Below are 12,287 nucleotides of genomic sequence, written 5' to 3'. Positions count from 1 at the left end.
GATTTTCTGTTAGTACTCATCATTTCTCTCCCAAAAAAAGCTTCTTTTTTTTTTTTTTTTTTTCCTTTTTCCCAACATTACTGAGGGGTTTGCCGTTAAAGAAATTGCAGGATATGACAAAGTATTTTTAACTATCCATTTGCAGTTTTGCAATCAGGTCTTTATCCAATCACACAGTGTTTTGGAATGAAGGTGTAAATGCAATATGGCTAAAACTGTCTAGACCAGTGGTTCTAAATTATGGAGTCCAAGCAAACTTTCAAGGGGTCCACTAAGTGACTTAAAAGTATTTAAATTAATAAATTATTATTAATATATTGAAATAATCTAACACTAAATTAAAATAAAGATCAACAAAACAAAATGAATTGTGATTCACTACTTTAATATGTCAACACTACCAGTTATTTTAAATAAGAAGTTGAAAACAAGCAGTTTTGTCATAATTACTATAGAAATACTTGTAATATCATACATTGGGGGAAGGAGGATCCTTCAAATATTGTGTTGGGCAGTGGGAGGCCTTCGAGTCAACAAGGTTGAAAACCACTTGTCTACATATAATCTGAACATGAAATGCATGTTAATGCCAGCCTTAGAGAGAGAGTTTTTTTTCCCTTACATAGAATATAAATCAAGGATTCTCAAATCTGGCCCACGAGATCCACTTTCCTGCAGAGTTTAGCTCTAACCCTAATCAAACACACCTGAGCATTGTCTTCAGGATCATTAGAAAATCACAGGTAGGTGAGTTTGATCAGGGTCGGAGCTAAACTCTGCAGCACATTGGCCCTCCAGGGCAAGATTTGAGGAACCCTGATATAAATCTTCATCCTATAGTCTCTTTTATAATGGCTACAGTGGGATGAAATGCTCGAGTTATAGCTGGTCTCATCGCTGCTCAAGAACAGCTTGTGACACTAATTTGTTTTTCTCTTTTGTTTTGTTTGGGCTGTATTGTTTGCCATAGCATTACGTTGATTTGTGTCCTGTCTTTGTTTTATCTCAGTTCCCATACCTCTCCATCTGACTCCTCCCTTTCTGGCCTCCCTCCTTTCATATCACTTTTCATTGCTTTCTTTTCCCATAACCCCCGGCTTATCAAAAGATCCAAGAACCCCCTTCTTTCTACTTTTATTTGCTGTCTTTTTTTGGTTCTTGTTTTTTTTTGGTAGAGATTTAGAAGCAGACCACTTCCTGAGAATTCCACTTTGAAGTAGTGTTCTTTTAGAAGCGGATTCCTCATTTTGGTTTGATACTGTTATTCCACTTTCATCTAGACAAGACTCTTTCTGTTGTTTAAATCTTTCTGATTTAAACTTAGAACCTCAAAATGCCCTCACTCATCCTTTTCATTTTTTTCTATCTTCTAAATTTTTTTTTTCCTTCTTTTATGTTGTTTTATATATATGTATATATATATACAGTATATGATTTAGTCCCACCTTTAATTGATTGTCCTTCTAACGAGCTGCTTTATGATCGGACTGGGTTCCTCAAACACTTTCAAATGCAGCTTCAGAGTATCAGGGCACATGTGGTGTTAGAAGTACGTGTGCAGGTCTATGCAAATGTGAACATTAGGGAGCTGCGATTCTGTAGAAAGAGAGTCATGTGCCTTACAATGACTCTGAATCTCAGAGACCACCCTCACTCTTTACCCCTTTAACCAACCCTCCAAACTCCGCCCATTCACACCCCTCCCCCCTTCCTTCTGTGCTTATCACCTCATTATTCACTCTGCTGTCTGATTGGCCTGTAAAAGCTAAGCAGACCTGAGGCCACACCCAGACACAAATTGGAAAGTCTGGAAGGCACAGCAAGGGTGAGACTTTCTGCTGGATTTCCCTCTATTTCTATTTGATGAATGTTTTTGATTGCCAGTTTACAAACCTAAAGTAAAGAAACCCACCGCCTATCTCAGGTGTCGAGCATCAAGCTTTTGTGAACCTAAAGTCTGTAATTAAATTTTTTTTTTTTACATCAAGTGTGATCATCCATATGAAGTTAAGACCCCATGAAATGCAGCAGGTTTCTTTTCTATTTTGGTCTGTTTGGTTGCAAGATAAAGACTGTAAATTTTATGTGTGCTAAAGAATATGTTAATATATTGATATCACACATGGAATTTTTTGTCCATTTTAAAGCCATTTTGATTTCATGGGGCCTTTTTTTATGAATAATTGGTACAGCTTTGGTTGAAATCAAAATATCTCCTGTTTGCAAATGCAGATTTTGTATGAATCACATCATCATAATATTACCGTTAGTTACAGATGCATTCAACATAAGGCTGAAAAGCTATTGTAACTTCTGTAATAAACAAAAAATTGCATAAATGTCCTTGAGGGCAAAGACAATAAACTAGATCCTAAATCCATGCCTGAATAAATCCCGATTACAGTTTAGCTCCACATGGTTCATATTTCCTCTGTGTCATTCAGTCTGGCTTTCTTCCCTCTTTCACTCTCTTTATTTCTGCAGACCTCTTCCCGTCTTTCCGTCCGACCCTCCAGTTCTGAAACCCCCAGCGCTGCAGAGTTAGTCAGTGCCATTGAGGAGCTGGTCAAAAGAAAAATGGTAAGAAGTGCACAGATATATATATATATATATATATATATATATATATAATGCTACAATATAGCCATCATATTATTTGGCTGGACTGATTTCTCATGTCCACACAGGCTCTGGAGGACAGACCCAGCTCTTTGTCTGTGGAGCAAGGGGACAGCAGCAGCCCCTCTTTCAACCCATCTGATAACTCCCTCCTCTCTTCCTCCTCTCCGATCGATGAGATCGAGGAACGCAAGACTGGCTTCCTCAAGAGACGGCAGTATGTCATCACGCTCTTCTCTCTCTCTGTTATTGTCCTCATTGATTGTCAGTGTCTATAACAGGTGTCCCCTTTCCTCTTTTTAGTTACGTACTGCTGGAACTAATCGAGACAGAGAGGGACTATGTGAGAGATCTCAGTTTGGTCGTGGAGGTAAATGAATACTGTTCACGGGATGCTGAGATACAGGGAGTGATCATGTGGCTAGATCTGAAGTGCATACTTGTGTTGTGTGTCTGGTAGGGCTACATGACCAGGATGAGGGAGGATGGAGTTCCAGATGATATGAAAGGAAAAGACAAAATAGTTTTTGGAAACATTCAGCAGATATACGACTGGCACAAAGAGTAAGTATCTAGTCTGTGATGTATTATATTTTCAGTTATTTTTAAATGATGGACATTGATGGGGGGGAAAATCAGCAATTTTATGGCAGTTCATTTTCAGCAGATTTATTACAGATTTTGAAGAGATTTTTTTAATCCTTAATGTTTCAGTTTCTTCCTGGGAGAGTTTGAGAAGTGCCTTGAGGATCCTGACTGGCTGGGCCCTCTCTTCGTCAAACATGTAAAAAAAAAAAAAAAAAAGCTTTTTTTTAGGCAACCAAACAAACTTTTTTTCTGTAATATGATATTGTACATACTCATGAACTCATCATGCCTTTCAGGAGAGGAGACTGCACATGTACATTGTTTACTGCCAGAACAAACCTAAATCTGAGCTTATTGTCTCAGAGTATATCGACACCTATTTTGAGGTGCGTAACTGAAGTCTTTAGTCTGATTTTAACATAATTTCTGCCCATTATAGAGCTTGCATTTCCTTATGAAATATATTTTGCATTTATGTCAGTAAACCATCAAATAGAAATCACATAGAACGTAATGAAACATTTATAATGTGATATTGAATAAATGCATTATATATAAGCATCAAGATCTGTTTTTGACCCTCTCTTGCAGGATCTGAAGCAGCGTCTGGGTCACAGGCTTCAGATCACTGATCTGCTCATTAAACCCGTGCAGAGAATCATGAAGTACCAGCTGCTGCTTAAGGTTTGTCCATCTGGTCCAGTGCATCTCATTGTTTTAGCCCTATTGACAGAGTTGATTCTGATGTCTCTCTTTTGGTTTATTTATTTCCAGGATTTCCTCAAATTTTCCAAAAAAGTTGGAATTGATTCAGTAGAATTGGAGGTTAGTTTTTTCTATGCTATATACTACAATTCAAAAGTTTAGGATCAATAAGGCGTTTTAAATGTGTTTGTCCTATTGTAATTTGATCAAAAAATGCAACAATATTGTAAAATATTATTGCAATTTAAAACTGTTTTCTATTTTAATATATTTTAAAATGTAATTTATTCCTGTGAATACAAAGCTGAATTTTCAGTGGCCATTACTCCAGTCTTCAGTCACAGGATCCTTCAGAAATCATTCTAATATGCAGATTTGCAGCTCAAGAAATATTTCTTATTATTATCAATGTTGAAAACAGTTTTAGTAGTTTTAATAACAGCTTAATATTTTGTTCTTAGATGAGTAGTAGAAGTGTAAATCTTTCTTTTGTAACATAATAAATATCTTTACTGTCACTTTAGATCAAGTTAATGTGTCCTTGTTAAATAAATTTATACAAAAAAAAAACATATCAACCCAAACTTGTGTGTGTTTATATATGTATAAGCAATATATATATATGTATATTTATATATTGATTGGTTGCGTCATATGTATTTATACTGATGAAGTTATTGATGTGTTGTAGAAAGCGGTTGAGGTCATGTGCATTGTACCAAAAAGATGCAACGACATGATGAATGTTGGTCGACTCCAGGGATTTGATGTAAGATTGCTGTGACCTTTTTTATCAGTAGATTATTATCAAGAATAATTGTAGTCTTTTACATGTGAATTAATTCATTTGATCGGTCTCTCTGTCCTTCACAGGGAAAGATCATTGCTCAGGGGCGTCTCCTCCTGCAGGACACCTTCATGGTGGCTGAACCGGATGGAGGCCTGCTGAACAGAATGAAGGAGAGAAGAGTCTTCCTCTTTGAACAGATTGTCATCTTCAGTGAACCTTTAGATAAAAAGAGGGGCTTCTCGATGCCTGGTTACCTGTACAAATACAGCATCAAGGTACAGGCATCCTCGTCTGACAGTTTCATGGTTTCTAATTTTATCGTGCCAGATTCGGTGATAAATATAAAATTGTATAAAGAAGATCAAAACATTCTGTTTGTGTGTGTATAGGTGAGCTGTCTGGGGCTTGAGGATAGTGTGGATGGAAACCCATGTAAATTCACACTGACCTCTAGAACGTCCAATGTCAGCAAAGAGGCCTTTGTTCTGCACTCAAACCACCCTGGAGTCCGACAAGTCTGGATGCTGCAGATCAGCCAAATCCTGGAGAGCCAATGCAATTTCCTCAATGGTACAGCAACCAGCAATACTTTTAAGGATATATAAGTCTTTAAATCATCTAGAAATCATCTTGAAATAATAAAGTGTTATATTCATCTCAAGTTCATGAAGTCTAATGCATTAGCTAATGCTAATGAATTGATCCCCATTGTAAAGTTTTCGCTTACAATATCTTTAGGTTGTTTTTGCAAGTCTTTTCTTGCCTGTTATACCCTCATAAAATCGGGATAATCTGAGCTGTTATGCTCATGTGCAAATTCATTGTCCTCACTAGATGTCTTTCCTCCTGTAGTGCTTACATCTCCTATAGACTACCAGAGGAACCATGTCGAGGGGCCTGGTGTCTCAGGCAGCATACAGGCTGGAGGTAGCGGGGGTCAGGTCATGGTCCCTGGAGGAAGCGGAGGGGCCCCGGCTGGGTCGGGTTCCCGCTCCCGCCCCTCCCGTATCCCCCAGCCCTCACGCTTGCCTCAGCCGCTCCGTCATCACTCTCCCGCACTGGGGCCCGGAGCCCACGAGCCTGACGGCCCCGACAAAATATCAGGTATGTCCCCGAGACCTCTCTCCAGGGGTCCCTCACCCTCTTGCACCACAGAGCCTGATCCAAAGGTGAAGGTTCCTGCGAGCCCTCACCCCAAACAGACGGACTCTACAGAAAGCGCTTCCAAAGAGAGCAGGGATGGAGTCGGCACGGCCCAGATCCCTCGGGCCACCGTGGCCCCGCTAGGACTGGTCAAACCCAGACCTGGAACGGTCTCGCCCATGGCCTCCCCATTAGCCACACCTGCTTTCAAAGACTCCATCCCACCCTGCAGTCCTGGGCCAAAGACAGGTGGCAGCTCCACCTCGTTCTGGAGCTCCGTTCCTGCTTCCCCCGCCAGCAGGCCTGGTTCCTTTACTTTCCCTGGGGAAGCATGTGACACACTGGGACGGCAAAACCAGAACCAAAGTCACCGGCATTCCACCCACAGTAAGGACGCAGACCGAATGAGTACCTGCTCTTCTGCCAGTGAGCAATCTGTCCAGTCCACTCAGAGCAACGGGGTAAGAGACACACTCCTGCCCCGGTCGACCGCAGTGCTTCAGCTCAACTCTGCTCCTGTCTTCCCTCATGAATGACTCTCTAACCCACCTGGATTCTGTCTGATTTCTGCCTCTCCTAACCTGGTTTCTACTCTGTGGACTTCCAACAGATCCTTTGCTCTGCATCTCAGAATTCTAACACGGTTCTGCTTCTGGCCAGATACTAACTGTTTATGGAGTTGTAAAACAAGAACCAGGTTTTCCCTTCCTTAAAAAGAAGCTCTTAACTTCAAGCTTTCTTTGTGGTGTGTACAAGACAATCAGCTTTTCCTAAAGACTAAAAGTATGGTCACGTTTACTGTTGTTTTCTGAATATTTGTGAGTGAAATACAGTAATTTCAATAGGAATCACCACGAGCGGGAATTTTGCATCAGGGTGAAAGATTTCTGGACACAGATTTCTTAAAAGGATAGTACTCACCCTCATGTCATTCCAAACCTGTAAGACCTTCGTTCATCTTCGGAACACAAATTAAGGTATTTTTGATGAAATCCGAGTTTTCTGACCCTCCATAGACCGCAACGCAGCTACCACATTCAAGGCTCAGAAAGGTAGTAAGGACATCGTTAAAATAGTCCATGTAATATCAGTGCTTCAACCGTAATGTTATGAAGCTACAAGAATACTTCTGTGTGCAAAGTAAACAAAAATAATGATTTTATTAAACAATTCTACTCTTCCATGTCAGTTTTTGACGCACATTCATGAGTGTACCACGACACATGCGCAGCACATCCGGGGTTCTACGTCAGAACGCACGTCGAAGACCGACTTGGAAGAGAAGAATTTGTTGAATGAAGTCGTTATTTTTTGTTTTCTTTGTGCACAAAAAGTATTCTCTTAGCTTCATAAAATTAAGGTTGAACCATTGATGTCACAATGTAACAATGTCCTTTCTACCTTTCTGGGCCTTGAAAAATGGAGGGTCAGAAAGCTCTCGGATTTCATCAAAAATATCTTAATTTGTGTTCTGAAGATAAACGAAGGTCTTGCGAGTAATTAATTACAGAATTTTCATTTTTGGGTGAACTATCCCTTAAATGGCTCAAATTAGTCACATGGATTTGCTACATTGACCACAGAAAGCTGCTTGATTTGAAAGTGATTTCTGTGTGAGCTTTGCTACATAAATCGATTCACTACACTATTGACAATAGACACTGGGCTTTTTTTTGTCCACAAAATTTAGCCAATGTGACTGCATCTTAGCACTGTTAATCTTACAAATCTAATGCAGGAAACATCTGTGGATGTTTTGATTCTGCCTATCATGTGATCTGCTTCCGAATTGTAGATCTTTTTAACAGGCTACTGTAACTAACATGGGTTCTTGTCTCACTTTCTTTTCTGTTTCTTATCTTATCTTTTCTTTGACTATTCTTGTTTAATAATGCATGTTTTCAATGCAGTGCACTTGCAGAGTTAATCAAAAGCTGTCAATCAAAAGTTGTGAATATTATTGAGCATGGGAGTTATTATGGAATGTTTTGTCATCTAATACCAAAAATGAAATCCAAAACATACATTTATGATGAATATACTAGCCCTCATGTTCTGTTTGGGGTCTGAGAGACCTCAAGGCTCTATTTTGTTACAATTGAAGCATCAAGCTCAAATGTTTCCTAATATAATGAAGACTGATTTCAACTTGATAAAATACTTCAAATGTCCTCCATAACAAATATTGCAATATTTCTATGGGAGAGACCCAAAACATATAAACATTTATTTAACAATTATTTAAATTAAAGATAAAAATAAGAATTTATTTATAAAATCATCATTTTCTGATTGTTTACATTTACAATAAATTATTGTTTTTTTTTTTACAGTATGTTGTTTCTATGGTCAAATTAACCATAAACAGAAACAACATTGTTACCAAAAATAATGACCTTTATTTAAAAATAATAATGCTTGCATCAATAACACTTAAATATACTGGGTTTTGGGTAGGTCACCGGAACAAATTGCAAGAAATTTTAAGAGGACAAAAGAAGCAATTTTCTAACTTTTTTAAAACACATTTAAACAGAACATGAGGGTTAATAAGTAAATGTGGAAATACTGTCATTTACCCCCAGGAAAACCTACAGTGTTGTACACTACAGGTATTTGTGTTAAAGGTATAAGGTGTCTCCGATACTAAGACCTGTATGTGTGTCTGTTTGTCCACAGAGTGAAAGCAGCAGCAGCAGTAATATCTCCACCATGTTGGTGACTCTTGTGATAAAGCTATAAAATCTCTCAGATACTAAGACCTGTATGTGTGTCTGTTTGTCCACAGAGTGAAAGCAGCAGCAGCAGTAATATCTCCACCATGTTGGTGACTCAGGACTATGTGGCTCTGAAAGAGGATGAGATAAATGTAGGTCAAGGGGAGGTGGTGCAGATCCTGGCCTCCAATCAGCAGAACATGTTCTTGGTGTTTCGCGCCGCTACCGACCAATGCCCAGCCGCCGAGGGCTGGATCCCTGGATACGTGCTGGGCCACACCTCCGCCAATATCCCTGATGTACCAGAGGGGACCATTAAGTAAGAGCTCGCCTCTAACCATTTACATAACACATTCTGCAATAAAATCAAACCTATTTTTGTTACAGGCCTTTAGTGGTTATCATCTGTTGGATATTTAACATGTTTTTTAACATAATGGGTTACTTTCCAGCAGGAAATCATCATCGTGGCATACATCCCTCCGTATCCGTAAGAAGTCCGAGAAAAGAGAGAAGGAAAATAAAAAAGAGGCCAAGCTTGAAAATGGATACAGGAAATCCAGAGAGGGACTAACCAACAAGGTCTCTGTAAAGGTAACACTAATGAAAACACAAACAAATCTGTCTCTAATGTTATTTTCTAGAAAAATCCCTCAGAAAAAATGTATGCTCAAAACTTTGTTTTCCATTTTGCAGCTTCTAAATCCCAATTATATCTATGATGGTAAGTTCAAAATATTGATTAAGTGCATCATTCTGTTTGTTTAGAATTATAAAAAAGTCAAACATAATAAGGGGTTGACGTGGATCTTTTTCCTCCAGTTCCCCCAGAGATCCTCGTCCCGCTGAGTGATGTGACCTGTGATAAAGGGGAGTGTGTCACTCTGAGGTGTAAAGTGTGTGGCCGCCCCAAAGCCACAGTCACATGGATGGGACCCGATCAGAAAACACTCACCAACAATGGCCACTTTAGCATAGTCTACAGGTGCGGAAAAACGGGGAAAAAAAGAAATTTCTTTCAGTTTTGGTGATATCCGTACAGTATATAATGTTATTATTTTGTTAATATACGTTTATTTACTGCTTTATTTTAAGGACCTCATAAATAGTTATTTGATTAATTTTAATTTGATCTTATTCGATTTTTTGTAGTTATTAAACTCTAGTTTGTAGTTTTAGCTAATGTAATGGTTTTGTTTTCTGCATAAATCATTATTTCTTTCCGCTGCATCGCAGTGAGACTGGCGAGACCACTCTGCGTATCGTAGGTGTGACCTCAGAGGATGATGGCATGTACACCTGCATTGCAACGAATGACATAGGCAATGTGACATCATCAGCCAGTCTCAGAGTGTTGGGTAAGAATGTGTTCTCACTCAAACAGTCCACCTGGTGTTTCAAAGATTTATTTGTGCAAGGCTATGAACTTAACTGGACTGCCTTTCACAGGAACTACTAGCGATGGAATCCGGGTCATGTGGAAAGACAACTTTGAGTCCTTCTACACTGAGGTAGCAGAGCTGGGCAGGTGAGACACATGGGAATTTATACACTCATATGGATTCCCCTATAAAAACCAGGGCAACATTGCAATTGTGTTAATGTTGCTTCTCTCTCTTAGGGGAAGGTTCTCTGTAGTAAAACGCTGTGACCAGAGGGGATCAAAGCGCACAGTAGCGGTCAAGTTTGTGAATAAGAAACTCATGAAGCGAGACCAGGTCACCCACGAGTTCAGCGTCCTACAGAGACTCCAGCACCCTCACCTAGTCAGACTACTGGACACCTTTGAGACCTCCAGCAGCTATGCACTGGTCCTTGAGATGTGAGAGCTCACAAACACACATACACACACTTTAATATCAGAATGGACTGTGTCACACTCAGATAAGTTTGTGACCGTGTGTATTGTGTGATTGCACAGGTCTGATCAGGGCCGTCTACTGGACTACATTGTGAGCTGGGGGAACCTCACTGAGGAAAAAGTGGCCTTTTACCTCCGGGACATTTTAGAAGCTTTGCAATACCTGCACAACTGCAGAATAGTTCATCTGGATTTAAAGGTCAGTGTTACATACCTAATATTATATATATCACTTTTTAATAAATACTTATAAAATTGTCCCTTTTAATGTATTAATACATAAAATGTAAAGTATCAATAAATACATGTAATCAAATATTGAATAAACAATTAATAAATCAAATATAAAGCATTAATAAATATTATTAAACAATAAATATAAGCTAATAAAACATTTTTATAATAAATTGTATGATATTTTATTTTCTTTTTTCTTTTGAACACTTGCATGATTACTATATTTTTTATTTTTATGTAAAACACTTTGAATTATCATTGTCTATTGAATGTGCTATATAAATAAACTTGCCTTGCCTCAAATGAACAAATAAATTAAATTGTGTTTTATGTTTTAGATTTTATTTATTTTAATTAGCATGCTGGCATCATGCTCTCTTTAAAAGTTTTATGTCTCTAAATTCATTTTTAAAGCACTGCTGCAGCAATACACCTTTAGATAGATGTTTTTGAACAAAAGGATGTCGTTCTGTTTGGGCACTTCTTAAAGGAATAGTTCACCCCAAAATGAAAATTCTGTCACACCTTCATGTCGTTCCAAACCCGTAAGACCTTTGTTCATCTTCGGAACACAAATTAATATATTTTTCAAATCTGAGAGCTCTCTGACCCCGCATAGACAGCAACGCAACTGCGGTGTTCCCAGTCCCAGAAACGTAGCAAGGACATCGGTAAAACAGTCCATGTGACATCAGTGGCTACGAGCTACGAGAATACTTTTTGTGCGCAAAGAAAATGAAAATAACATAATTTATTCAACAATTCTTCTCCCTAAGTTACCGTCTTCCAGCATTTTGGAGAGTACCTCGACGCATATGCGCAGTGTAATCAGCGCTGTTTACGTAAGGAGAAAATGCGTGCATGCTGAACGCACACAACGCTGATTAAGTTGATTATGTTCTGGGGAAAGCGCGCACATGCGTCGTGGTACTCTCCAAAATGGCGGATGACACTAACTCGGGGAGAAGAATGGTTGAATAAATTGCTATTTTTGTTTTCTTTGCGCACAAAAAGTATTCTCGTAGCTTTGCAAAATTGAAGTTGAGCCATTGATGTCACATGGACTGTTTTATCGATGTCCTTGCTATGTTTCTGGGACTGGGAACATTTCAGTTGCGTTGCTGTCTATGGAGGGTCAGAGAGCTCTCACATTTCATCAAAAATATCTTAATTTGTGTTCCGAACATGAACGAAGGTCTTAGGGGTTCGGAACGACATGAGGGTGAGTAATTAATGACAGAATTTTTATTTTTGGATGAACTGTCCATTTAAGAAACGTGAGATCTGGTGGACCGAAAATCAGCTTATTTATTCAAGGATTCCCTACAAGAGTTCTAGAACTGGTCATTCAGACAACCTACAGACAGGGCCGCATTAACCATTGGGCTAGGTGGGGCTGAAGCCCCGGGGCCCGAGCAAGGAGGGGGCCCGTGATTGGCTGTGGAGTAGATTGACAGATATCGGTAGCGCCGATCGCCAAAGCCCCACCACGCCCCTCACTTTTTAGCGCTATTATTTAGTGGAGTTTTTCCGTAAATTTCATGCATTACCATTAGAGATTAAACCGTCACATTTGAATTGGGTTTACCAATCAAATGCATTTATTATATATTTTACTTTTGAAGGA

At 39.0% G+C, this 12,287-nt stretch overlaps 1 protein-coding gene across 4 annotated transcripts in view; it reads left to right on the top strand.

Annotated features, from left to right (window-relative positions):
• Positions 1-12,287, top strand: part of trioa (trio Rho guanine nucleotide exchange factor a) — a 129,090-nt gene that overhangs the window by 113,165 nt on the left and 3,638 nt on the right. For all 4 annotated transcript variants that reach the window (XM_016509759.1, XM_016509762.1, XM_016509760.1 and 1 more), the window contains 21 exons: positions 1,766-1,825; positions 2,485-2,580; positions 2,688-2,836; positions 2,923-2,989; positions 3,080-3,183; positions 3,334-3,403; positions 3,504-3,593; positions 3,799-3,891; positions 3,982-4,032; positions 4,604-4,681; positions 4,786-4,977; positions 5,092-5,272; positions 5,555-6,306; positions 8,634-8,881; positions 9,015-9,156; positions 9,259-9,286; positions 9,385-9,547; positions 9,799-9,920; positions 10,012-10,090; positions 10,184-10,384; positions 10,484-10,622. In XM_016509759.1, the coding sequence (XP_016365245.1) occupies positions 1,766-1,825; positions 2,485-2,580; positions 2,688-2,836; positions 2,923-2,989; positions 3,080-3,183; positions 3,334-3,403; positions 3,504-3,593; positions 3,799-3,891; positions 3,982-4,032; positions 4,604-4,681; positions 4,786-4,977; positions 5,092-5,272; positions 5,555-6,306; positions 8,634-8,881; positions 9,015-9,156; positions 9,259-9,286; positions 9,385-9,547; positions 9,799-9,920; positions 10,012-10,090; positions 10,184-10,384; positions 10,484-10,622 (3,105 nt within the window). The remainder of the gene's footprint in view (positions 1-1,765; positions 1,826-2,484; positions 2,581-2,687; positions 2,837-2,922; positions 2,990-3,079; positions 3,184-3,333; positions 3,404-3,503; positions 3,594-3,798; positions 3,892-3,981; positions 4,033-4,603; positions 4,682-4,785; positions 4,978-5,091; positions 5,273-5,554; positions 6,307-8,633; positions 8,882-9,014; positions 9,157-9,258; positions 9,287-9,384; positions 9,548-9,798; positions 9,921-10,011; positions 10,091-10,183; positions 10,385-10,483; positions 10,623-12,287) is intronic.

Source organism: Sinocyclocheilus rhinocerous, unplaced genomic scaffold, assembly GCF_001515625.1.
Source record: "Sinocyclocheilus rhinocerous isolate Xijiao unplaced genomic scaffold, SAMN03320098_v1.1 scaffold53, whole genome shotgun sequence".
Lineage (NCBI taxonomy): Eukaryota > Metazoa > Chordata > Actinopteri > Cypriniformes > Cyprinidae > Sinocyclocheilus > Sinocyclocheilus rhinocerous.
Note: the sequence above shows the minus strand (reverse complement) of the source record. Positions and strands in the feature narration are given on the sequence as shown.